Genomic DNA, 27,660 nt, shown 5'->3' on the forward strand with positions numbered 1-27,660 from the left:
TGTAAGATGTATGATTAACTATTGGTGGAATAAAGAATATTTACTTACTTACTTACTTACTTACTTAAGTGTGAGCAAGGCAGTAGGCCCAGCTACGAAAGAGGAAGCTTGGATTTGGATCCACGCCCAGTAATTAAGGCAGAAGATCAACTTTGCCGTAAGGCAGAAGGCCTCGCGTAGAGGCTCCTCTTCACGTTGGGCCAACGCCAACGCCAACGAAGGACGCATTTATGCGTTAAAAGGAGCAAATGATATTACTATCTCATTCTACCGCATGGCTGCGTCCCTTGTTGGCGTTGGCGTTGGCCCAACGTGAAGAGGAGTCTTAAGACCTAACGCCGAACCGCAAAAGAGTGGGTTGAAATCGAATCTATGCATGTAATCCGACTCGGGCTAAGGTTAAGGCATTCAGAAGTTAAGGTGTAATAAAGAAACTCAGATAAATAAATATATCTCTCTCTTTTTTATGGGTAGTCGTGAAAAAGATGACACTGTGCAATGAGGGGTAATTAATTTACTGTCGTTTAATTTTGTTGTATATTATTAATTCGACATAATTATTCAATTAAATTTGTTGATGTCCGTACCCCCTCATCTAAACTTGTCACAACGTATTAAATTCAGCGCCATCTGTTAGTTTACCGGGGTACTCAATAGTGGTAGCACATATTTGAATAAAGTTTGCCCCTCCTTCCTAAGTAGCGCCATAAGATTCAGGGGCAAACTTAAATCAAGCGAGGGTTGTGGCTACCCCCTCTTTTAAGGGTTGAATTTTTATAGCCTATAACCTGGCCGGAGAATTTCTCGACAGATTATTAAAGTTTGCATCAAAATCCGTTCAGCCGTTTTCACGTGATGCGCGTTCAAATAAACAGACAAACAGATAAACAGATAAACAGATAAACAGACAAACAGACAAAAATTCTAAAAACTGTTGGAACGTGTTCTGTTATCGATTCTAAGTATCCCCAGCCAACTTTTTTTCAAATATCTTCCATGTACAGACTTTCGACCCTCTACAGCTTTATTATATGTATAGATAGATAATATGATAGTTTTACTCGTATTATGTACCGTCAGATAGATAAATTTACACCATTAGCAAACGAGTCAGACAAGGTGACGTACCCGTTTTAGATGCTATCAAAATATTTGGAGCCCACATGATCGCATGTTTTTTTTAGTGCGGAAGACGAATCGTGCCGCCCACTCCTCGTGATCGTTTAATACTAATATTATAACTCCGAAGGCATAGATTTACATTATACATCAATAGAAAATTGTTATCTTGTCTCATTGTGTAAGTATTTCTTAAAAATCTGGAACTATTAAAGTCAAATGATAAAGCTTATTATCTTCATCGTTTCTTCGTTGTAAAAATCATCATACTTGGATCAGCAGAAGAGCGTCCACTGCTAGACAAAAACCTTGACCAGATCATTGTTCGATGCTTTTTCACTCTACGTTTAATGGGACTTTGTTGCCTTGCCAATCATATTTTTAACCCCTGACGCAAAAGGGGGGTGTTATATTATATGTTTGACGCCAATGTATCTAAGTCTGTCTGTTTGTGGCATCGTAGCTCTCCAACGGAAACCAATTTTGATGCAGTTTTTTATAGATCAATTAATAGAAATCGTTCCAGCAGTTTAAAAAGTACCTACCCATCAGTCCTTTTCCTAAATGATGTAAGGCAGTATTGGCATAAAATGTATTTATTTGCCGCAATAGCGTATGGGGTTTTTATATTTTTTTTTTACAATTATTAAACATAATTTTTTTTTCTGTTGCTCTACAGATGCCAATTTCAATAAATATAATGTGAACTCCATTGTCGAAATAGCACATTAAGGTTAGTAAAAAAGAATCGCTAAATTATTTATTAACCATATATTTTCTTTTTCCAGCGGTATTGCGGCACTAAACGTTTGCTGGCAGAACACGTTGAAACAAAAGAAAGATGAAACGGTTATCGAGATGCTGTTGCTGCTGCAACGTGCGCGACGGGTCCATCACGGTGGGCGTGCTGGGCATCCTGCTCTCCATTGCAACCATCATCTTCATCTGGCTGGCCCCGAGCCACCTTGTCTCCTTCAAATCCTACTTCTTTGAGGAACAGGATAAACAGTACAGTAGTAAGTCGTCTGTAGTCATCTCAATTCAAATTAACCTTGGAACCTTTAACTGGCATATATTGACTTAGGTAGGCCGTCCACTCCGTGTCTTGGCTAGTTTAGCCTACCTCTGTGGGTGCGTCGTAGGTACATGGCCTACCCAGCCCAACTTATTTTTTATTTTGACACCAATGTCTACGACGTTAAAATAACACTTAACACTCATTATGTTATTTTCTTTTACAGTTTCAAAAATCATTATGACCATCAGTTTATGCTTCACGATACTGATATGCAGTGCCCTCATCATAGCAATCAAAAAGGTTGGTAATTCGAAATTTTTTAACCATAAGAGCAAACACGCCGCTATTTATTACACTAATTTCTTCGAGGTCGTTTCTCAAAAAGTTGGCACCGCCACCTGTAAATAGGTTTATGTTAGAACTTTTTTTTCGTTATGTACTATTTTTATATATATAAAAAATTAATACATATTTAGAGAGACTTTTTACACAGAGCCCTAATACTTTGAAAAAGATTTAATAAATATTGATTACAAAAAAAAAATATTGTAACTACGTTTATCCGTTAACCTGCCGTGTCCCAACGCGAGGTACTGATGTTCCGAGCTATGAAAACCACACAAAATATTAACTTAATTTAACGGCATTACCGTATTTTATTAACATATATCCTTAACTTTTAAAGTATTACTATCGCATAACAATATTATACTTATATTTTAAGTTATTCGGCTTCAAAGTTTGTCCAAGGCAATTCTTAACAGTCACCTGGCGCGTCACGTTCACGACGATTGTATAACCCCCACCGCACCTTTCCCGTCTCACTCCGCACGAGCTGAAGCCGTCACTCATCAGCTATCACCTGGTAGGACGAAGACGTGGTTATTGTGCTTCGCAAATAAAACACAAACGACAAAGTATCGGAAATTGGAGTTTGTAATGGGTAAGTACTCTTTATCCTGGAGTCGATATCTTGCTAATTAAGTAACCTATCGCATTACTATCAAGATATGTAACGTAAACTATAGTTTAGTTTTATATGCCTAAGTATGGAGTTCATCAAGCTAATACATTTTGTGTATTCGCGATATAACTGCCATTTTCCCCATCACCTGCATATCGTCCACCTGGCTAAAACTGCCAGGTGGATGAGATTTTGCGGCAGGTTAATGTCACTGATACCACAACTAATACTCGTAACTATATAATTATATAGCGGTTATATCGCTTTTGTGTGTTAATTTAGGAATAAAAACTATCCTGTCTGTTAAAGCTGCATATTATTGAAATTTTTGTACTTTTGTCTTAAGTCTCGTTAACCTGTCCAAAAAAGTCAGGTGAATGATGCAATGGCAGGTGAACGAAGCGTCATTCACCTGCCATATGACAGGTGATCGATAATTATTTAAAATCCACGTTACATATACTCAAACTAGATTTGTGACGTCCCACGGGAAAAGGTACCTTATGAGGGTTTTTAGTTTTAGACATATATTAAAATGTTTTGTAAAAAGTATAAGTATATGCAGATTAGTCCCGTTCTTGTCAAAACCCCGTTCTGATGATGGGATCTAAGAAGAATCGAGGGAACTCCTCAAATCTTTAAAGGCATACATATTGTGATTTTTGTGTTTTTATTTACAAATCAAGCATATACTTTCACAAAAGTGACATTGGATGAAGTGGAACTGCTGATGAAGATCAGAACGGAACTCTTCAACGACGCATAGTTCACGTTTGGCGATTTGTCCTCTTCGTTATGTTTGTTAAGCAAGATAAGTTTATAAGCTGCATTTTTGTCAATCTCGAGTTCTGATGATGGGACCCATGAGGAATCGAGGGAACTCCTCAAATCTTAAAGGCATGCGTATAGTGACTTTTGGATTTTCATCAGAAAATCAAGCATTTTCATTAAAAACTGTCGCATTTGATGAAGTGGAACTGCTGATGATGATTAGAACAGAACTCTTCAACGATGCATAGTACACGTTTGGCGATTTAGATTTTGACTTGGATTGGGACTGGGGCTGGGACTCGGACCCAGACTCGGGCCCGGACTCGGACCCGGATTGTGACTCGGACCCGGACCTAGACTCAAACCCGGAGTCGGACCTGGACCTGGATCCCGGCTCTTATCTGAACCTGAACCCGGACCTAACCTGACCTGACCTTGCACCAAACCTGAGTTCCACTAGGTACTGCGAGGGTTCAACATCAGCTCTATCTTGGGTACTGCGCTCCCAAGTGCTCATCAAGACGTGTCGAATGACCAAAACAGCATGTGTCTATGTTGCATCAAACCTGAGTTCCAGTAGGTACTGCGAGGGTTCAGCATCAGCTCTATCTTGGGTACTGCTTTCCCAAGTGCTCATCAAGACGTGTCGAATGACCAAAACAGCGTGTGTCTATGTTGCACCAAACCTGAGTTCCACCAGGTACTGCAAGGGTTCAGCATCAGCTCTATCTTAGTAACCACTTTTCCAAGTGTTCATCAAGACGTGTTGGATGACCAAAACAGCGTGTGTCTATGTTGCACCAAACCTGAGTTCCACTAGGTACTGCGAGGGTTCAGCATCAGCTCTATCTTGGGTACTGCTTTCCCAAGTGCTCATCAAGACGTGTCGAATGACCAAAACAGCGTGTGTCTATGTTGCACCAAACCTGAGTTCCACTAGGTACTGCGAGGGTTCAGCATCAGCTCTATCTTAGTAACCACTTTTCCAAGTGTTCATCAAGACGTGTTGGATGACCAAAACAGCGTGTGTCTATGTTGCACCAAACCTGAGTTCCACTAGGTGCTGCGAGGGTTCAGCATCAGCTCTATCTTGGGTACTGCTCTCCCAAGTCCTCATCAAGACGTGTCGAATGACCAAAACAGCGTGTGTCTATGTTGCACCAAACCTGAGTTCCACTAGGTACTGCGAGGGTTCAGCATCAGCTCTATCTTGGGTACTGCTCTCCCAAGTCCTCATCAAGACGTGTCGAATGACCAAAACAGCGTGTGTCTATGTTGCACCAAACCTGAGTTCCACTAGGTACTGCGAGGGTTCAGCATCAGCTCTATCTTGGGTACTGCCCTCCCAAGTCCTTATCAAGACGTGTCGACTGACCAAAACAGCGTGTGTCTATGTTGCATCAAACCTGAGTTCCAGTAGGTACTGCGAGGGCTCAGCATCAGCTCTATCTTGGGTACTGCTTTCCCAAGTCCTCATCAAGACGTGTCGAATGACCAAAACAGCGTGTGTCTATGTTGCACCAAACCTGAGTTCCACTAGGTACTGCGAGGGTTCAGCATCAGCTCTATCTTAGTAACCACTTTTCCAAGTGTTCATCAAGACGTGTTGGATGACCAAAACAGCGTGTGTCTATGTTGCACCAAACCTGAGTTCCACTAGGTGCTGCGAGGGTTCAGCATCAGCTCTATCTTGGGTACTGCTCTCCCAAGTCCTCATCAAGACGTGTCGAATGACCAAAACAGCGTGTGTCTATGTTGCACCAAACCTGAGTTCCACTAGGTACTGCGAGGGTTCAGCATCAGCTCTATCTTGGGTACTGCTCTCCCAAGTCCTCATCAAGACGTGTCGAATGACCAAAACAGCGTGTGTCTATGTTGCACCAAACCTGAGTTCCACTAGGTACTGCGAGGGTTCAGCATCAGCTCTATCTTGGGTACTGCCCTCCCAAGTCCTTATCAAGACGTGTCGACTGACCAAAACAGCGTGTGTCTATGTTGCATCAAACCTGAGTTCCAGTAGGTACTGCGAGGGCTCAGCATCAGCTCTATCTTGGGTACTGCACTTCCAAGTGCTCATCAAGACGTGTTGGATGACCAAAACAGCGTGTGTCTATGTTGCACCAAACCTGAGTTCCACTAGGTACTGCCAGGGTGAATAGACAGCAAGATTGAATGTTTACTTATTCACAGAAACTTGTTGTTAAATTGGGAATCGAATCGAAGGTGAGTCAGAATCCAAAATTTTAATCATCGTGGTGGACAATAAGTTCCCTTTTTATCGAAGATGACACATTTTTCGATTATTTTTAGAAGGCATTGAAATGATGTGGTGGACAGGTGGATGACACTCATTACAGGTGAATGATGACAAGAAACCAGGTTAACGGCAACGTACACAGGTTAATGACGCCTCTCGATAACCTGTCAATATTTTCATTGGAATTTGTACTTATTTCTCGATAACCTGGAGACAAAATATCTTTCACCTGCCCTTGATATCATTCACCTGAATTGCAAACGCCTATATCTTCTAAACTAATTGAAGGAATTGCTTCCCTTCCACATTTTCTAATAGTTTAAGTTGCCTTTTAACGAACCCAATAAAAAAAAATGCGAAAATGCAAAATTTTTGAAAAACATAAATTTTAACCTGGCGGTGCCAACTTTTTGAGAAACGACCTCGAGCGGTTATGTCATTATCACATAGTGTGATAGTGACTAATGGAATTCCGTTAGTATTATTTTTAGTGTAACATTAATGAAAATGAACACTGATTACACACACCTTAAAATATAGACAATTGGTCGACGAACGTAATAAATGAACAAAATTTCGTGTTTATGCTGTTACGGTATGTGTGTAGTATGTTATGGTGGGCGTATATATTATAAGTAATTAGATTTAATTATTAAATGTATCTGGTGACTATACGAATAGTTGTTTTAATCCTTTTAGATTTTTTAGTCAGTCTTTAGTCTAAACTGTAATAATGCATAAACATATTTGATTCTTTATTAATCTTGTAATTTTTCTTACCAACACAACACGCTACCTACTCTTAAAGAGATCTAATTCGGTGAGTAAGCAATAAAGAACCTACAAGCGGCTCAAACTGAAGGTCTCTGTACGGAATCATCTGCATGATTTAGTTTGTTGTTATCCTAAATTCCGACAAGTAGTATAATTAGGTACTCATGTTAAGCCCCCTCCAGACTATGCGCGTGAAACGCGGGCGAAGCCGCGAACGCGAGTGTGGAGTCGATTTCGCTGTCTGCGAAAATCGACGCCACACTTACGTTCGCGGCTTCGCGCCGCGATTCGCGCACGAGTGTGGAGGAGGCTTTAGAGTGACACAGTGAGTGGAACAATACGGAGGAGCCAAAAAGGTTATATTATTACTGTAAACAGTGAAAATAGCAGCCGCTGTGCTTGATTGATATTAAGTACAGTATATAATATACGTATAATAAATCTTCCGTAATATTCCACTATAAAGATCTTCGTTAGCGCATTCACAAATTTATAAGCAATTGCTGACCACTAGAAGATAATACCATTTTCAACGCATACATTTCTAATTGAATGCAGAATTTGTTTTTGTATTTAAAGTCATTTATGAAAGTAGTCGTCATTCAACTAAATCCACAGATTATTAAAAGTGATACTCTGGAAACCAACTTTTGTGAGTAAAAATGCAATATTAAAAATTAACTGTGAAAGATCGATTATTCGTGCCTATATTTTTCAAATTTACCACCTAAAGCTGGCCAGAGTATAATAAGCATGGCAACTCGCATCTTAGCAGTCTAGCTAGAGCTACATATACATTGTAAGTGGATCAAATCGTTACAGTTTTGATGAAGTATTTAAAAATCTGTGCGCCATCGCATGTTTCTCTCCTTTTTTACGAGACAACCGGTCTTAATAATTTACCTCTAGATATTTTTTTTTTCATTGTCATCACATCATTGATGTACCCACCTCCATAATATTATTTTATTAAAAAAAACATCAATATTGATTTTTTGCCTGCGTCTGAATATCTAGAATTTACATTTGTTTCTTGTACTATAAAATTAATATAACTTTTTACTTTCCAGCGGCGTTCATGGCTGATGCTCCCGTTTGTGGTACTGGGTCTGGTGCTGGCCATTGGGCTGCTCATCAGCATTCTACACACATCCATAGTGCTTTACACGGACGATAAAGAGGATTACACCATCTTAGCCACCTGCATACTAGTGGGCGGCCTGATCTATCTAAGTAAGGCTCTATTTTTCTCTCCCCCTCTCTTGCTACCTGCATGGTTAAAAGTCTACCCCAACTTAATAAGAAAAATGCACCGGAGTTCCTTAATTACCTACCTTAACAACCTTCCCACATTAGGTATTACATAACTGATTACATATGATAAACTCTATTCTGTCGATTTTTATTAGGTACTCATAACATAAATGTTTTTTTTTCTTTACAGTTCTTTATTTGTACCTGTGGGTTGTGGTATTCAGCCATTACCTGGACACACGTGACGAGGAAGAACGAGGACGGTACAGCAAGAGCCCATACAGACGATAGAAACGAACAACGACCCCTTGATGTTACAAGACTAAAATAATTTAAGGCGCCTAACACCTCCAGTGACCTAGTCACATTGAACGGGCTGCTGAGCAGTAATAGAGCTCTGTTAAAGTGCTCACACTATATAATACATACAGCCGAGAGAACATAGTTATACAGCAATCAGAGACTGGAGGGCCTAACGTGAACCCCGAAATTCGAAAATTGCGAGCATATTTCTCTGTCACTCTAAGTAATTAAGCCTTAACTGGAGGAAAGGAGAAAATTATAGTTACAGTTATAGCCCAGACTTCAGATAGGCACATCTGCGAAACGCTGTGAAATGTATAAAGTATATTTCAAGACTAATTACCTCTAGTCGCGGCGCTGCCGCGTACCTTTTTTTACTTTTTAATCTGCCAGAATCTAGCCCCGTTCGCACCTATATGGAGACTGCATTTGAACGTGTTTTAAAAACAAAATATACGTACGTACATTCAAAAAGGTTGGACTTGGAAGTCTCATACGTTTGGTCAACCAACGAACCACCAACTTTTTCAGATGTTCTGATTCATAAGACAAGATTAATCTGATTGATACAGCTTCATGTACTATATATTGGGTATATAAAATGTATGTTTGAATGTGTCATATTAGGTATATGCTTATATGACTGAATAACTATAGCCCTTAAGTACTTACTTAATTATGGTCCAGTTTTTAACGTTAATTCTTAATGAGCCTTTATGATCTGTAAGGTCATGAAAACATTTTTCGAATAAAATAAAATAAAATAAAAATGATTTGTACTCGATACATATAATTTGGAGCTTAGATAGGTACACTAATCCTCTTTCTATATTATATAGGTACTCAACATAATTATCTCAACAATATTAAAATACACATAAATATTTTACTGGAACTTGAATTTGGACTGTACCTGTAAGCGGTGGACTAAAGTTACCTGATTTTCCGGTAAACATTTGTAATAATTATAACTATCAAATAAGATTACTTACCGAAAAACTTTTAACTCCTCCACTCGAATGGCTCTTTAGGATACAACTTTGGAAACGCTAAAATACTAAAAAATTATATTAGTGCAAAAAACCACGAAATATAAACATATATACAAATACGTGTAAGATTTTTAGACTAGAATAAGACTGTTAGTTCTATTCATGCCTAAAAAACTAAATAAATGTAACTTGACTTTAAAATTTAGACGCACCAGAACTGTAAGTTTTTTTATATAGGTAAGATGTGTCAGTAACATAACAGTAAGTATATATGTGACGTCCCACAGGTAAAGGTACCAACGCCGTTCCAATATTATTGCGGCGCTATGTGACGTAAGCGCCAGCCGCCATAAGGTACCTTTTTCCGTGGAACGTCACATATATGGTAAAGAGTTGGATGAGTTTACCGATCGATGGCTGTTATGCGTGGGCAAAGACAAAATATACTTACTTATTTCTGTATGGGGGGCGTTGGGCTGTAAGGTAACACAGTTATCAAAAAGTGCCTTATTGTAGCATAAGAGCAAAGTTGAATATTTAACAGATTTACTCAACTAAGTCAGTACTTGTACGAGATGTACCTATATATATTGGGTATGTCAGGCATACCATGTGTAAAATATGAATAAATATGTGGTGGGGACATTAAAAGCAACGACATGTTTAGATGTTGACATAGACATAGTTACGCTCGGGCACATGTACTGAAACATGTCCAGTAGGACATGTACGTATGAATCGTAAATCAGTCCTCGCAGTATAAATATCGTCATCCTTGAATTTCTACGAAAAAAAAATTACATCCTTTGTGGAGTAGATATAATTAATTGATTATATTTAGTTGTTGCAAAAACTTTACCTTTTAAAAACAGTATCGTCTTAGGTCATCCCATTCGTTTTTCGTCGAATTATTAAATTAGTCATATTCTGCTTTCGTCACCCATTCTACATTCGTCACAATCGTCGGTGGCTTTCACTGTAAAATGCGTGACGAAAGCAGAATAGGCCTAATTTAAGAACTTGGCGAAAAACGAATGGGACGACCCAAGACGATACCTTAAAAACGCAAATAAAAATACTCATCACTCATCATAGATCTGTTATTTGATGTAACTAAGGTACATATATTATAAGAATTGAATGCTACATTCAATAGAAGTTACAATACAATCACACATAGTTTGCATTTCGTTTGACTTCTTATTGTAGTCAATTATTTTAACGGATGATGGAATATACCTACTGAAGCGAATTACTGTTTTGCGAGTAAGTGAAAATAATGTTAAATGACTGACAGTCCATACTCTAGTTAGTATTTGTAAAATGATATTAAACTGACGTGTTTGTTTTTTTTTTATATTATTTAAAGAGTAAGAGAGAGTCTACTACGAGTATCATGATCATAATGTGCAACACATACGTATGTTTAACGCACAAATAGTCGTCGTTTTATACTTATATAGTATGTAGGTATAAATAAACTGGAAATATTTAAAAAAGTTCTATGAACTTTGATTTACGATGTTTTAATTATGATCTGGGTATATATATAACATCGTTCATTTTTACAGAATATTATAAATACCTAAGTAGGATCTACATAACACCTAATTTTTATTTCTAAATGTTCGGAATATAAGGAGCACACGGGAAGCAGACGAGGGACTAGCCGAGATTACGAATGAGCAACACCAAGTTATGATATGAGTCTGTATTAATCGTAGTAAATTAACACACAACTATATCTAGTTTTATATGATTGAAAACATTACATTAAAAGAGGTTTGTAAAAGTTATAAAGGCTGAGTAAAACATAAAATAATTAAAATAAATGGGACGACACAATCTTACAACCGCATTGGGCTGAGGGCAGCGACAAAGAGGAAACCACAGATACAAAATCTTTTTACACCTAATGTACGGCATAGATTACACAATCTTTAACACGCCTCCTTATGCTGTACATTGGATAATCTTACAACATGATAGAATATTGAATAAGTATACTGAACAACATGAAATCTAACTAGTACTGTGACTCTAAAACATAACAAGTAACAACAGCTATGGATGCGAGTTTTCAGTTATGCATTTTAGTTTCAAACCTTTTACAAATTTTAGATGCTTTTGCACACACAATGGTTTTGTAAGCACATCGGCTATCATTTCATCAGTACACAAGTATTTAACACTAATATTCCCTTCATGTATCAAATCTTTAACAAAATGGTACCGCAAGTCTATATGTTTAGTTTTTCTATGGGAATACTCCTTGACTAACAACAATTTCTGTGCACTTTGATTGTCATTGAATACATTGACATTAAATTGTTTATCAATAATTTCCGACAAGAAATTCTTAATAAAACATATGTCCTTGCAAACATCAGAAATACAAAGAAACTCACTTTCTGTACTAGAAAGAGCGACACATCGCTGTTTTCTGGCTTCCCAGTTGATGACACAATTACCAAGTTTAACTACAAAACCAGTATACGACTTGCGGTCAGTTATGTCATTAGCCCAATCAGCGTCCGCAAAAGCGTTTATTTCAAAGTTCTTATCTTTTTCGAAATAAAGGCCATAATTGATAGTACCGGCTAAGTACCTTAATACCCGCTTTGCAGTCCGCCAATGGCTTTCATCAAAACATGTACTGAATTGACTTAACTGGCTACACGCGTATGAAATGTCTGGGCGAGTACAAACGGACAAAAACATAAGCGAGCCTAGTAGTTGCCTATACTGATAAACATTGTCATCTAAATGCTTGTTGGACTTTTCTAATTTATAATTTACAGGTAATGGAGTTGACACTGGTTTACACTCAGACATGTTGTAGCGCTCAAGCAGCCTCTTAATATAATCATGCTGATCTAGAACAGTTACATTATTGTACTTAGTAACATTCATGCCTAAACAATTTTTTAAAGTACCAAGATGGCGTATTTCAAAGTGCTGTTTTAGCAATGATGTAACTGTCTCGATACAATTATTGTGAAAAACATAAAAATCATCTACAAATAAGGCTATAATTATGTACTCCGTCTCATTTTTCTTAACATACACACATGGTTCGCATTTACTTTGCAAGAATCCGTTTTTAGCAAGCAATGTGTGTATTTTAATGTTCCACATCCGGCTTGCTTGTTTCAAGCCATATATACATTTTTTAAGCAAACATACCTTATTATTATTCGATTGGAAACCAGTTGGCTGCTCCATGTAGATTTTTTCAGTTAACTCACCATTTAGAAAAGCTGTGGTGACGTCAATATGGTCCATGCACAGATCCAACTGATTTGCAATTGCAAATAAAATTCTTAGGGTGGAATGCCTAACCACAGGCGAATAAGTATCCGAGTAATCTATTCCTTCTTTTTGACTATACCCACATGCAACAAGTCTTGCTTTATACCTATTTAAATTACCTGTGGAGTCGTATTTTTTCTTAAAAACCCATTTGTTTTTCACAATATTAACATTCTTTGGACGATCTACCAACTCCCACACATTATTTTTGACCATCGAGCCCAACTCAACCTCCATGGCACCATACCACTCGTCTTTTTCAGGTGAATTCATGGCGTCGCGGAAAGTAAGTGGCTCTTGCGATGAACTTGCTGTAGCCATCAGAGAATCAATATGGAAATCATTATACCTTTCAGGAAATATACCTCGCGTACTCCGCACTGGCCTAGAGTTGGTTGGAACAGCAGACTCTTCTACTTCCGCCAACATTGGCTCGTAATCTGAAGATGCAGAGGGTTGCAGTGGTGAGGTGACAGGGCTAGACAGCACCACAGCCTCGCCGCTATCCTCAGTGGCGTCTTCAGTTGTGCGATACAGCTCAGACAGGGGTGATTGCACTGGTGTGCTTGCCGCCTTCTCTGAAACAGTTATAGAGTCCCGATTAGGTGAATTATAATTTACATGATCCTCATGGCTGTTTAGAGGGTTAAGATTATTATCACAATCATTATTACCTACACTAATATCACAGTTATTGTTTAAAATATTATTGCAGCAAGTATTATTCCCTCTATTATCATTTTTTAAATTATCATTAATTAAATTATCAAAAATAATAAAATTTGCTCTTTTCGCCTCAGCATTTGCATGTAATAGATTGCTTCCTATAAATTTGTCCTCAAGGAACACAACACTTCTAGAATAAATAACCCTTTTAGGGTTAACTGGATCTATTAAGCGATATCCCTTGCACGTTTCACCATATCCTACAAAAATATGCTGTTTTGCCTTAGCATCCAGCTTGCGTCTCTTTTGATTAGGCACATGAGAGTATGCTACACAGCCAAAAACACGTAAATGACTAAGATCTAACTTATCAGATCCGGTCCATTCGCATTCAGGAATTCCACCCGATAATGCACTGGTAGGCGACCTATTTTTTAAATAAATGGCCGTCATAACAGCCTCGCCCCAGTAGCGATCAGGTAACTGAGAATCCTGTAACATAGCTCGAGCTTTTTCAAAAATCGTACGATTTGCTCTCTCACTGACACCATTTTGAGAAGGAGAATAAGGACAAGTAGTTTGGTGAATTATTCCTGCCTTTTTAAGGTAATCGGACAAAGTTTTATTGCAATATTCAGTACCCTGGTCAGTACGTAATACTTTAATACGCAATCCAGTTTGATTTTCTACTAAGGTTTTAAAATTAACAAAATGAGAACTCACCTCAGACTTGTTCTTCAGTAGATAGCCAAAGGTGCGTCTTGACTTGTCGTCGGTGAATGTCAGCAAATACCGAGCTCCGCCCCAGCTGGGTACATGAACCGGTCCGGCGATGTCACTATGCACCAGGTCCAGAAGGTTAGCAGCACGCCCCGCACTTGACCGCGGAAACGATGTTTCACACATCTTCCCGGTAAGGCAGGCGATGCACTGTGCAGGAATGCCGTCTTCAGCCTGAAATACGACACTACACTTATTCCCTCCACCTAATACCGACATACCTTGCTTGTTCAAATGACCAAGACGCTTATGCATAATAGAGTAAGGCACAGCGTCAGCAGCATTGGCACTCATGGATCCTTGCCCATGCAGGGACATAGAGTTGCCTAATTGGGGGTCAGGTCGAGTTTGCTCATCCACTTTCAACTTATAAAGCCCATCTTGCTTATTAATAGTTAAAACCTTATTGCCTGTGATTTGACAAGAGCTATAGATATTGCAATAATTATTAGAAAACACTACAACATAACCATTTTTTGTAATTTCACTGACAGACATTAAATTTTTCGCTAAATTAGGCACATATAGCACATTATTTAGAGTCAATTCAGGTGATATAAAAGTCTTACCAATAACTTCACTATTAAGTTGCTGTCCATTGGCTACTGTGATCACACATTTCTTGCTTTTAGTTTCATGAAGAAGAGACAAGTCACCAGCCATGTGACTGGACGCTCCACTGTCGAGCACATATTCATTAGAATGTGTTGCCGAGTATGCAGAAGCAAACATGGTGTGTTCCTGTCCAGTTTTCCTTGCTTCTTCTCGTTTCTTCTTAAAACAGCGGTTTGCGGAGTGGCCCTTTTTCTGACAGTAAGTACATAAGTTATTGTTGCTTTTCTTCTTCCTATTAGCCATGAAGGCTAGGTTGTCTGTAGTGTTACTTTGGCTTCGTCTGTGATCTTCTTGAAGTAGTCTAGTCCGGACCACCTCACTTGATAAGGTGCCGCTGAGGTTAGCCGCTTCAAGGCTGGACACTAGTATGTTGAATTCTTCTGGCAAGCCCGACAGCAGGATTTCAGCTGTCTCTGCATCGTCGATAACCTTCCCGATATCGGCTAGCTGCGTGACGAGCTTAAGGACACCTTCGATGTAATCCGACATGCCCGCAAAGTGACCGTATTCTACTCTATGTAATTTGCGTAATAAAAGTACTCGCCTGTACAGTCCTTTGTCTTCGAAAGTATCGGATAATGACTTCCACGCATCCTTAGCGGTCGTCGCATTCCGCACGATTTGGTAAAGGTGTGGCTCACATGACAGGCAAATTTTTGCTAAAGCCCGTCCATCTTTGGTAGTGTCCGTGTCTGTGCCATCGACGCAGCCCCATAAACCATCAAGAGTAAGCACCATCTTCACAGCGAATTTCCAATTGATCCAATTGTCCAAGCCTTTCAGTTTCTCTAAGGTGGACATTGAGGTTATGTTACATGTGCTCGTCCCTGGTTGCGCCATTGTCGTAACTCGGGTAATCTGGGAATATCTCAACGCCTTTTAGCTTTTCTGCAGCTTTTGTGCCTAGGCCCTGAACCTGTTCGGAATATAAGGAGCACACGGGAAGCAGACGAGGGACTAGCCGAGATTACGAATGAGCAACACCAAGTTATGATATGAGTCTGTATTAATCGTAGTAAATTAACACACAACTATATCTAGTTTTATATGATTGAAAACATTACATTAAAAGAGGTTTGTAAAAGTTATAAAGGCTGAGTAAAACATAAAATAATTAAAATAAATGGGACGACACAATCTTACAACCGCATTGGGCTGAGGGCAGCGACAAAGAGGAAACCACAGATACAAAATCTTTTTACACCTAATGTACGGCATAGATTACACAATCTTTAACACTAAAGATACATAATAACTTATTTCGTTGTTTATTAAGTGTTTAACATAATAAAGTACAATTTTAATAAACGTTGTAATAAATGCTTAACTTATTTTGTTTTATTTAGGTATCTCTATTGTTTCATATCAGAGACGTTACGCGCATAATAAATAACTACCTACCTAACTCCTGAAACCTGTGCCTGAAACCTAACGAACTCATATTCAAAATGATACAAAGTAGGCAGGCAGTATTGAAACCTTATTTACAAAAAATATTTGATGCAAACATACAAATTATGTACCTATGTAAGTACCTTGAATGAAATAAAAGCTCTTTATTTTCAACTCGCACTTAAATTGGCTCATCGGTTTGGGAGTTACGGCGCCTCAGAAACACAGATACACATTATATATATTAAACAAAAAATTGCACCTCTACAAAAAACCTTGGGTACCTATACACAAATCCGGCTTGAAGGACCACTTCATTTGCAACAGTCAAAAATACGCATGGGTTCATACCTACAAACGAAACCAGATTCCATTATGATTTCCATTTATGATCACACAGAAAGTCTTGAAAAAACATTTCAAGATGGTACAAATCGTTTAGCAATTAAAAAAAATTAACTCCCTTGCGGCGGTATGGCGGCCATTTGGAACCATCCGAAAAGTATGGCATGGTGATGTCCATGAATGGCTGCTCGACGATGATCACCTGTGCAAAAATTAGCTTGGCACAAATTATTGAATTGTTTTTTTTATATTAATGTGTTCGCCTCAGTATGGCGGGCTGTAAGTCACACCGAAGAAGTATGGCATTACGCTACCGCCTACTTCTTTTTTATGGACTATCGGAAAATACGAGGATTTTTGTGGAACAAATCGTTCGACACTCGTATTTTATCCGACACGTTCGACTAACGCCCACGCTATTGGGCCGCCGGTACCAGCGCTATGACCATCATTTTTATTTCGTTCATTACGTACTTAGACCCCTGACGAACCGCCATACTGGTACAAATGACCCAGTAAAATGTGTCACTATCTCCCGGTCTACCAATACATTCACCACTTTTAACTTGTTTATGCGAATCAGAATTATCTCGTATTTACATTATTTTATCGTAGAGGTATATTTAACTCCCGGCTCAGTACGGAAAGTGGCGTCCACGACCGTGGTAGTGTCGATTTGGCTATTGATTCCATTAACGAAATGGAGATTTCTTTCAAAAATAAGCGAGTTCTAGTCACAGGCGCCGGTCAAGGTAATAATAATGTATTAAATATGTTTTATCCGTGATTTATTTTACAATCGGTATTGTTTACTAGACTTGAAACGTTTAAAATAAGCGATTGATAAAACATGAAATACCTACGCGGTTAACGTACGATACGATATACGTACGTAATTGAGTATATGCTAACGGGACAACTAGATAATATGTGATATATAGTTGGTCAAGCAGATCTTGTCAGTAGAAAAAGGCGGAAAATTTGAAAAATGTAGGCGCGAAGGGATATCGTCTCATACAAAATTTGAATTTCGCGCCTTTTTCTACTGACAAGATTTTCTTGACCATCTATAACTAGTTGCAGTGCCCTGCAGTAAATTTTTTAGGTAATCTGTATTTTATAATGCATTTTTAGTTTGGCTTATATATAGTTCGTTTTTTTTAGCATTAGAAATAAGGTAAACAATCTTGATGTGTCTTTTAATTGAAAAACACATTTTAAAAATAAGTTACGGCAAATATATAACAATTATGAATCTAATACGATCATTTATATTCTTCTGCTTTCATAAGTAATATTTTTAGGTATTTAAAAAGCTTTTTTCAATTAAAAGACATGTCAAGATCGCTTACCTTCTTGCAACTTTTTTCTAATGCTAAAAAAACGAACTATAGGTAGCCATGACCATTTAAAATTAAAATATTTAAAATAATGTGAATAAAAGATAGCATGGTAAAATTTATCGAAATTATTTCAAAAACGCTTAATAATTAGCTTTCTCAACAAATTGAAAGAGTTCTACTTTAAGTGTGTTAGTGTACTACAGGTGTACGTTTAAGGTGACACCGCTACACTTCGTCACTACAAAGTCTGTGCAGAGTTAGCTTGATCAATCATTTATTTAATTTTAAATCTTTAGGTATCGGTAGAGGAATAGCCATTGAGTTATGGCGCGCCGGTGCCGAAGTGGTAGCCATCTCCCGCACCAAGTCCTACCTGGACTCTCTTCAGAAGGAGTACCCCTCCATCACGACGGTGGCCTTGGATTTAGCCGACTGGGAGCAGGCTCGCAAGGTCCTGGAGACTCTGGGCCACTTCGACTGTCTGGTAAACAACGCGGCGCTCGGACTCACAGAGGACTTCCTTACCACCACTCCTGAGAATTTCGACCTGTTAGTAAACCTTGTATAAACTTATTTACTCGTAATTTTAGCAGCCATAATACGTGTAAACAGGTATCTACTTACCTAGATCTTGAGTTTTATGAACAGCCAATACAGTGTTATGAATCGCTTGTAGTTAGATATCACCTTTATGTGTAGTATATGCAGGAAAGTTATTAGCTCAGTATCTCTGCACACAAATTTAATATGTAGGTATGCAATGCACACCTGCGTGGTGTGCTAAGCTAATAGTATTATTGACTGTAGGTATGTTAAGATACTTACCAGACTAATTAAGTAGGTACTTACGGTCTTACGTACTAGACATTACGATTGCAACATTAACAACTTAGTAACCTAGGATATTTAAGGCACGGACTTAATGTACTCAACTGTAAAAATATGGGTGTACAAATCATCTCAAAAATTTATTTATATGTATATATTATTTTATTTACTCAAATTTTACATATATTAAAAATTAAATTGTCAAATCACAAAATACCTACACAAACAAATACATTTCAACACATCTAAATCTAACCTTATAAAATAACCTACAATTAATTAAAAACTGAATTAAAACTAAAAGATCCAGATCCGATCCCTGCGGAAGGGTACCCATAATGCTGGCTACATTCCCCCGCTGGGTGGCAACTCCAATTCTTTGGCCAAGGAATGAGCCAGCCCTAGGATCCCTGGATCTCAAAAATAAGTCCCATATATGTGATATATGGCTCATATATCAGCGAATTAAGAACTCTGGGACATATTTTTGAATAAGTTGGCTACACCCATATTTTTACAGTTGACTGTACCTATAACTCCTATAAGTACGCAGATACAATCGTCCTTGAAGCATTAACTTACTTAACACGTTTTAAGTTAAAATACTCGTAGGTACACCTAGAGAATTCCATCAAAAGTTGTTCTGACCGGTTTATCTAGGTGGAGTATTTTTAACCGCATAGGTATCTTGTCGTATCAAAACATTACTTATTAATCTTATCATTGTTTTAGTATTTTTGCTAGTATCAATACCACAGTAGGTATGAACATATATACTTACTGAAGGCCTCTCGGATTTATTTGTGTCTACAGAGACGACCGCACCGGACCGCGATCTTTGTGCGGTGGTCCGCAGAACGGCCGTTTAAGGATGCAGCCTATGTAAGCGCGAGAAAGATATATTCTGATCGCAGATAGACACTAATGGAAAACCTAAACAACTCAGCTCAATGCTTCCATAGACCTTGCATCAAATGGCATGCAATTTTAAATAATTTCCGGCTTAGTAAGATCAACGAATTCAATCTATCGATCAAATGCCGCAAAGTATTGGAAATCGCATGCGATTATCGGTGACGTTATGAGGCCATCAGTCTAACTTAAGATAAGCGAGGGGCGAATGTCGCTCTCACACGCGGCATGCGACTTTACATACGGATAGTTTTGCTAGCCCAGCCGGTGTATAACTTCTTTACATGCTGTAGATATAGGTTTTTGCCCGTATTCTACTAAACCGCCTGATGCCGCTATCGGAAAGCATTCTTCCTGAGACCCAATTTGGCTTCCGGCCAGATAGAGGCACCGGCGAGGCTATTTTCTCTATACGGCAACTGCAAGAGAAATGTAGAGAGCAAGGTCAACCAATGTATCTGTGTTTTGTTGACCTAGAAAAAGCCTTCGACAGTGTGCCTCGCGAAGCTTTATGGGTGGTTTTGGCGAAACTGGGATGTACAGAAAAGTTTGTTAGGATGGTCCGGCTATTGCATGACAACATGCAATGCTGCGTAAGTGTCAAGGGCGAACAATCGGAGTTTTTCTCTGTTAGCTGTGGCGTGAAGCAGGGCTGTGTGCTTGCGCCCACTCTATTCGCCTTGTACTTCGCCGTAGTAGTTCGGGAGGCACTGCAACTTCTTCTGATGGCATTCGTATTCGCTATCGCACCGATGGTGGCATATTTAACCTAGCCCGGCTAAGAGCGCACACCAAGGTGTCTCACGCAGTCATAACGGAGATGATGTATGCAGATGACTTGTGTTTTGTGGCCGAATCTCCTGGTGCTCTACAACAGCTTATGTCGAGTCTAGATGAGTCATGTCAAAGATTTGGCCTAAAAATAAATGTCAAAAAGACTGAAGTTCTGGCACTTGACATAATTGCCAATTCCCAGATTGACATTAAACTCGGCCGGGACTCGCTTAAGCATGTAGAGCAATTTAAATACCTGGGTAGCATTATTACAGCCAAGTGCCACCTTGACAACGAAATAAACTGCAGAATAGGAGCCGCTGCAGCAGCGTTCGGGAAACTTCGTTCCAAGGTGTTTAGGTCCCACGACATAAAGCTCTCTACAAAAGTTGCTGTATATATGGCTATTGTCCTGCCAAATCTCCTTTATGCCTCAGAAACGTGGTGCGTATATCGGAAGCATATTCGCTCATTGGACAGCTTCCACCTAAGATGCCTCCGCGACATTATGGGCGTCCACTGGTCCGACCGTGTTCGGAACACGGAGATCCTTAGACGTGCTGATGTCGCCGGAGTAGAGGCCTACCTAATGAGGCGACAACTACGATGGAGCGGTCACGTCTCCCGCATGTCCCAAGATCGAGTCGCGAAACGCATCTTCTACAGCGAACTGCAAACTGGTAAGCGAAAGCAAGGCGGACAGTTTCTGCGGTTCAAAGATGTGTTGAAGCGGCATATGAAGAGAGCTCATATAGACCCATCAACATGGGAGACACTAGCTGGTGACCGTCCACAGTGGAGGCATATTGTGCAGACGCAGGTGCGTGAGTTTGAAGCCAGGCGACGCACAGAGCTCGACGTTAAGCGTGACGAGCTAAAGAGACCACCTGTGGCCATCACGTACAATTACGTCGGAGGGGTGCTGACATGCAGCGAATGTGGCCGCACATTTGCTGCAAGGATTGGCTACGTCAGTCACCTGAGAGCGCACCAGCGACGCTCTCAGCTGTAGCATAGCAGTCGCTGTAGCCGAAAACGGCTAGGAGGAGATGATGATGCTTCTTCCCCGCATTGTTTCGGTCGTTTACAGACTGTATAATTAAACCTATTTTAATGTATTTCCAGCCTAATGAACGTGAACGTAAAATCCGTCTTAAACGTGAGCCAAGTGGTCGCGAAGAAAATGATAGATGCTAAAACTGGTGGATCCATCGTTAACATTTCCTCACAAGCGTCCAAAGTAAGTATAAATAAATAAATAAATATTATAGGACATTCTTATACAGATTGACTAAGTCCCACAGTAAGCTCAAGAAGGCTTGTATTGTGGGTACTCAAACAACGATACATATAATAGATAAATATGTACTTAAATACATAGAAAACAACCATGACTCAGGAACAAATATCTGTGTCATCACACAAATAAATGCCCTTACTGGGATTCGAACCCAGGACCATCGGCTTCACAGGCAGGGTCACTACCCACTAGGCCAGACTGGTCGTCAAAAAGTATTCATTTAATTATTGAATAGTCCCCATTTTCCTCTTTGGTTACTACCGTCCGGTAGAACCACCTCTAAGCCATCTTAACGATGTTATTCCCGCGTTAATTAATAATGGCCATAAATCCTGATGTAAGTACAATTTATCTCTCTCGGATTATCCACTTAGCAGTAACATTATCTTATCTTAACAGGCAGCTCTTTGGGGGCACGTTACATACAGCGCGACCAAGGGGGCCATCGACGCGATGACTCGAGTCATGGCTCTCGAGCTGGGCCCTCACAACATCCGCGTCAACGCAGTCAACCCTACGGTCATTATGACGGAGATGGGACGTCTTGGATGGTCCGACCCGCAGAAGGCTGAGGGCATGCTATCGAAGATTCCACTTGGAAGGTTCTTAATCAAAATTAATTAGTTAGACAAATCCTATTTACTTACCTACATATAAATAAAAGCCTATGTGGTGGTAGGGTTACACCAAGCTAACTCTGCAGCGAATTTAATGGGTTCTTCGTCTTACCTCTGTGGTTTAAAAAAAAGTACTCTATCATAGGTATGGTCCTAGAAGGTCCGAGTAAAAAGCTATAATTATATTCTTAGGAACTGGCTAATTTAAAATGTTAAAATATCGGACGGAAGCCGGTGTTGCTCGAAGGGCTAAATAAAATATCCCAGTTTACTTTCAGGAATAGTTTAATTAATTAAGTAGTTTCTAATGATGACGTACCTTTTTAGATTCGGCGAGGTGTCAGAGGTAGTCAACGCTGTATGCTTCCTCTTGAGCGACAAGGCCAGCATGATAAACGGCGTCGAGCTGCCCATCGATGGAGGATTCTTAGCATGCTAGCACCTACCTAAACCTATTGTATTTATTTAATCTGATTAAATTATATAATATTATGTAAATATCATAAGTGCTATAACATTATTTAATATTCCCATAATATTCCATACATGTTCTTCTTCCTCGCGTTATCCCGGCATTTTGCCACAGGTCATAGGACCGCTAGACAACTAATCGCAAGAATTGACGTAGGCACTAGTTTTTACAAAAGCGGCTGCCTTGTGACTTTCCAACCCAGAGGGGAGACTGATGGCCTTATTGGGATTACCTATTTTATTATACTTATTATTGGGATTACCTATTTTAGGAGGTATTTATGTATTTTAATTAAATATCTGAACTTTCCCTTGGTTTCCTGCTGGGGCGTGACTATAAAATTGTGATCTGATAACCACAATAAAGAATAAAAGCGTTTTTGGTCATTTTAGGTATCGTTAAGCCTTTGAAGTAAAATTAAAATTGCAAGAAATGTCGATAGTTTATCGATATGACTTTATCGACATGGCTACAGCAACGTGGGCCTCATTGTTAATCGTACACTAAACAAAAGTGGCAACAGTGACAGCTCGCTGAGACACCGTCTTTATATATTAATAAGTCTATGTCGCTATCTGCGAAAATCGACGCCACACTCGCGTTCGCGGCTTCGCTTTACGCAATAATTGAATTATTTAAATTATTTTATTACATTATAATATATTCATTATCCATTAGCATTTCAATTATGTTTATGTTTAACGAAGATATTGAAGCTTCAATTAATCGCTATTTCGTTCCGCTGTGTAGCGTTTATCGATATATAACATGATTAAAATCGACTTTTCACATCCCTAAAAGAGCACACATATACGTTTTTACGCAAACATGCACAACCTGGGTCAAAAGGGGACACTTGGATTTGAAGTCCATCTTGTCAACAGTATGGTTGTCCTTTTTTGACAAACTGCATTTTTAAAAGAGCAAGGAGAGAGAAATGATACTAGTTGCTGCGCCGTCAAAGAGAACAGACAGAGCTACAACCGCGAAAATCGAAGTTCGCAAATTGCGGGGATCTTTCTCTGTCACTCTTATCAGGCCTTCATTGGAGTAAAAGAGAAAGATCCCCGCAATTTGCGAATTTCAGTTTTCGCGGTAGCCCCTCAGAGTAGGGGGCTTGGAGCGAACCGAGCCGCGAGACGAGCTACGAGCCCACCGCTAAGCCCGCTCCACACTAGTGGCGCGGGCTTTACACTCGCGTCTCGTGGCTCGGCCCGCGGCTCGTTTCGTGGCTCGCACGCGAATGTAAGCCGCGGGTTATAAAGCCCTATCTACCGCACCGCACACCGCACCGCGTCCTTGGTACGCCCATAGACTTATAATATATAAAGACGTAGTCTCAGCGAGCTGTCACTGTTGCAAAGAATATAATACTCACTAGGAGAAGAACGATAACTCCATACAAAAAAATGTCCCCTTCAAAAGTTCGTTTATACTACTAGCGCTCGGTAGGATACCATTGTAATTAGAATTGACATCCCGTTTAGCCTAGCGCCCCTAGCGGGTATTGGCAGTAATCTAGTTCAGGAAGCTAATGGTCCTGGGTTCGAATCCCGGAGAGGGAATTTCTTTTTGTATTATTTTATTTTTTGTTGGGATCAGGTTTTTAAGAGCCCATCAACGTGCACACTAGCGCCACTGCTGAATACATTAAACTAATTTTTATGTTACTGGATTCGTCAACCTACCCGTTCAAAACTAAAGCGCCGTTTTTGTTTTGAGCTCATAGATTGATGAAGCCAGCAACATAAAAACTAGTTTGATGTATTCAAAAGGTACTTAAATACACAATACAGTCAGTAGCGGCCACTTTTTTAAATACCTGTAAAATTTAAATTTAACTTAAATAATCACGATTATTTATTTTAGCAGTGGTGCTAGTGTGCACGTTGTTGGGCTCTTAAATTAGCATATCACAAATAAATAAAGAAATACGTTATAAGATAATGATTAGGTACTATATTTAAAAATTCGTCAAATATAAAAGGTTACAAAAAGTTACGTATTATTAAGATATAAATATTTTCATTCCTATTAGGATTAGTGTATATATGTTAGGAGCAATACATATGAATACATACATTGATATGGCAAATGGTTACAAGTTGTTATTACATCTATCCGGTTATCGGACATTTCTGCTCCACAGTTCCACGCAGCGTTCTTGGTCACCGGAAAACTAGTCTGTATATGCAGCAGATACGTGCCCTTTGAGCTTTTTCCAAGAAATTATATGACGGGCCAGGATTATATTATTATCTCACGCTCAAGCCATGATTCACTTTCTAAAACAAAATAGTCACAAATTAAACAATATAATCTAACTTCCTAATTACTAACGTCGCTAATTCCTAAGGTCTAAATTTATCAGCTTACTCGTAAACAATGAGAGGTTTTACATCTATAGCCCCCTCTAGGCTTATGATGAATTTAGATTATAATTTCGGACGCAATATAGCGTCCGCGGGACTTACGGGGATAGTAAGATTAAATTATTATATTTGAATTTGGTAATTAGTACGCTCATTTTTATTTAAAGATTGATATATTTCTTACCTTGAAATTATCGCTGTTTCTGGTTTACTACAACGGTTTCCACACACACATTAGGGCTTTTCATAATCCGGATAAGAATTGTTGATGAAGTCGCCATTGCCGGATACATAATACAGCAAGGAAGGAAGAGCGACAACGGTTTAAATGTAACTAAGTCTGTGCGAAGACGCATTTAGATATGTTGCTCGTACATATGAATAGTTTTTATTTTTAAATTAATAGGTAAATAAATATATTTCAAGTGAATAAAACGTTTTATATGAAAATTTTTATTTTTGGCGTTAAATGACTTAAATGACAGCATTGACATTACGGACTTTTGTCTTGTCTATGTTCTTACCGGCCAGACTCAAATCAAGGCCGATCAAAGAGGCCTAATGACAAATTTTTTTTTTTTAATTTTATCAAGGAGGGTAGAGGCACGTCTACCCTTCATAGATTTTATGAACATAGACAAAGACAAACTGAAATAGATAATAATTTACATTTTTCATAAAATAAATAATAATTTACATATGACTTTCACTACTTCATAAAATACAAATCAAAATATATTTGATAAAATAATTGGATTTGTTCCTAGAAATCGTATAGACAAAGCCAGTTCTAGCAATGTTGCTGTAGTAAAATATTTTTATGGTAATTACTGGCAATACAGCTCTAGAAACGGAGCACACATGTACAATTAAGGCCGTAACACACTATCGCACCGCACCAAGGTCTTTGTGCGACGCACCGATAAGTAAGAGCGAGAAGGAGATATCGCTTTCTCGCTCTTACTTATGGGTCCGTCGCACAATGACCTTGGTGCGGTGCGATAGTCTGTTACCACTATTATGAATGAAAATGAATGAAATGAAAATCTTTATTTCAGGCAACTAGTGGCCCATACATAAATACCTTAAAACTAGCATACATATTATAAAAATATATTTTAAAACTAAACACTACAAATCACATTATGGCTGCGATGCATTACGCAACCCCGCAGTGTCAGGGAGCCGGCCGCGGAACCGCCGAAACTTGACACCCTTCGGCCAAAACTCCTCCTTGGTGAAGGTCGCTAGATGATCAGTCGGAACGCTCACCACAAACGAATTAAAATTCGCACTGTGTCGAGATTCCAACTTCGCGACCCTCAGGATGAATCCGGTCTTCGTTTTCACATACTTTACGATGTCGTCGACCTTCGTAAGGTAATGTAGACGGGACACATACAGCAGCGTCGACGGTGTTGCAGGACGCAGCAGATGGTTGGGTCCAGTCGGTGCGGTACCGCACTGATTCTGACGAGCCGGTTTTCTTCTCTTCTCCACCTTCTTGAAACCGTCCGCGTCGCATCGCGACTCCCTTAGAGTCGGCTGTGATTGGTCCTTGTGAACAGGTTCACGAAGGCTCTGCACCCCTTTCTTCGGCCGCTGCTTAGGCTTGGTCACAGCAGGCGGCTTAGCAGCAGTAGCAGCGTAAGAACGTTTCGGGGTTAACGTACTCTCGCGTTCCGTGCGCGTCTCCGGTGACGTAGACGGGCGGGCGGCGGGGCGCGGGTCGGCGGTCGCCTGCTCAGCAATCGCCGACGCATCCAAATTCGCGGGTTCAATACCGCCGATGGACACATTCCGCGCAACGTGACACACGGCTATGTTAGAGGTATCTGACCTACATTCCGAACGTGCGCTACGTAATAACGCCAATTCTGAACGTAGCTCACTGATGGTATTATTAGATACCTCTAACTTAGCCTGCACTTCTGCCAGACTCATCTTCAGGAATGTTATGTCCTTCAGCAGCCTGGTGACATCGACGTGATCAAAGGTAACCGGCGGTAACCGGTCTAGCCGCTTCGCAACGAAGGCAGGCACGTCGTCTGGATCGATCTCCTTGAACAGTTGTATTATGTCCTGGAGACTCTTCACGCCCCCATCCCTCCGACGGGGTGGCATCTGGTCAGTTTTGCCGAGCGTCTGGAAGAGCAGCGCCTTGCCACTGCAAATGTCGTCTTCACTGAAACTTGATTTGCAGATCTGCCTGATGCTGACTTCATCCATGGTGTCTATGGCATTCTGTACAAACGCCAGTAATTCATTCGCTATGAGTTGTTGCGAACCCATCGCGAAAAATACGGGGCAGCGACCTAAGTCACGCCGATCGCGAATAAATATGTTATTCGATATTATGCAGTGAAACGCGTCCGATTCCAAGCGCGCATTACACTGCACTGTGAATTATGAAGGGTCACGTCATTCCAAGGAAGTCAATAGGCCTTGCACTGTTGCCACTTTTGTTTAGTGTACGATTA

At 39.6% G+C, this 27,660-nt stretch overlaps 3 protein-coding genes across 4 annotated transcripts in view; all 3 read left to right on the forward strand.

Annotated features, from left to right (window-relative positions):
* The window catches only part of LOC134667309 (ubiquitin carboxyl-terminal hydrolase 4), a 358,087-nt gene that overhangs the window by 168,655 nt on the left and 161,772 nt on the right, over window positions 1-27,660 (forward strand). The window lies entirely within an intron of this gene.
* On the forward strand, window positions 1,920-16,152 carry LOC134667320 (uncharacterized). Of its 2 annotated transcripts, XR_010098624.1 has the most exons (5): window positions 1,920-2,135; window positions 2,361-2,437; window positions 7,974-8,136; window positions 8,348-11,078; window positions 16,070-16,152. XR_010098624.1 is itself a non-coding variant. In XM_063524666.1 (4 exons), exons 1-4 carry the CDS (start codon window positions 1,961-1,963, stop codon window positions 8,446-8,448), a joined length of 516 nt encoding a protein of 171 aa, XP_063380736.1. In that variant the 5' UTR covers window positions 1,920-1,960; the 3' UTR covers window positions 8,449-12,375. The 2 variants fall into 2 exon arrangements, 1 of the variants encoding a protein (XP_063380736.1); XM_063524666.1 differs by lacking the exon at window positions 16,070-16,152 and having other exon boundaries at window positions 8,348-12,375.
* On the forward strand, window positions 17,169-22,811 carry LOC134667317 (L-xylulose reductase-like). Its single transcript, XM_063524662.1, has 5 exons — window positions 17,169-17,314; window positions 18,202-18,454; window positions 21,545-21,659; window positions 22,119-22,321; window positions 22,664-22,811. The coding sequence occupies exons 1-5, from the start codon at window positions 17,263-17,265 to the stop codon at window positions 22,773-22,775; spliced, it is 735 nt and encodes a 244-aa protein (XP_063380732.1). The 5' UTR covers window positions 17,169-17,262; the 3' UTR covers window positions 22,776-22,811.

The sequence above is a fragment of the Cydia fagiglandana genome, chromosome 9 (assembly GCF_963556715.1).
Source record: "Cydia fagiglandana chromosome 9, ilCydFagi1.1, whole genome shotgun sequence".
NCBI lineage: Eukaryota > Metazoa > Arthropoda > Insecta > Lepidoptera > Tortricidae > Cydia > Cydia fagiglandana.

What these genes read in the sequence shown, in the direction of transcription:
- LOC134667320 (XM_063524666.1), top strand. Translation starts at nt 1,961, where the DNA reads ATGAAACGGTTATCGAGATGCTGTTGCTGCTGCAACGTGCGCGACGGG. An exon ending in TCATCATAGCAATCAAAAAG is followed by an intron (nt 2,438 to 7,973) that starts GTTGGTAATTCG and finishes TTTACTTTCCAG; the next exon opens with CGGCGTTCATGGCTGATGCT. An exon ending in GGGCGGCCTGATCTATCTAA is followed by an intron (nt 8,137 to 8,347) that starts GTAAGGCTCTAT and finishes TTTTCTTTACAG; the next exon opens with TTCTTTATTTGTACCTGTGG.
- LOC134667317 (XM_063524662.1), top strand. Translation starts at nt 17,263, where the DNA reads ATGGAGATTTCTTTCAAAAATAAGCGAGTTCTAGTCACAGGCGCCGGT. An exon ending in AGTCACAGGCGCCGGTCAAG is followed by an intron (nt 17,315 to 18,201) that starts GTAATAATAATG and finishes TTAAATCTTTAG; the next exon opens with GTATCGGTAGAGGAATAGCC. An exon ending in TTTCCTCACAAGCGTCCAAA is followed by an intron (nt 21,660 to 22,118) that starts GTAAGTATAAAT and finishes TTATCTTAACAG; the next exon opens with GCAGCTCTTTGGGGGCACGT.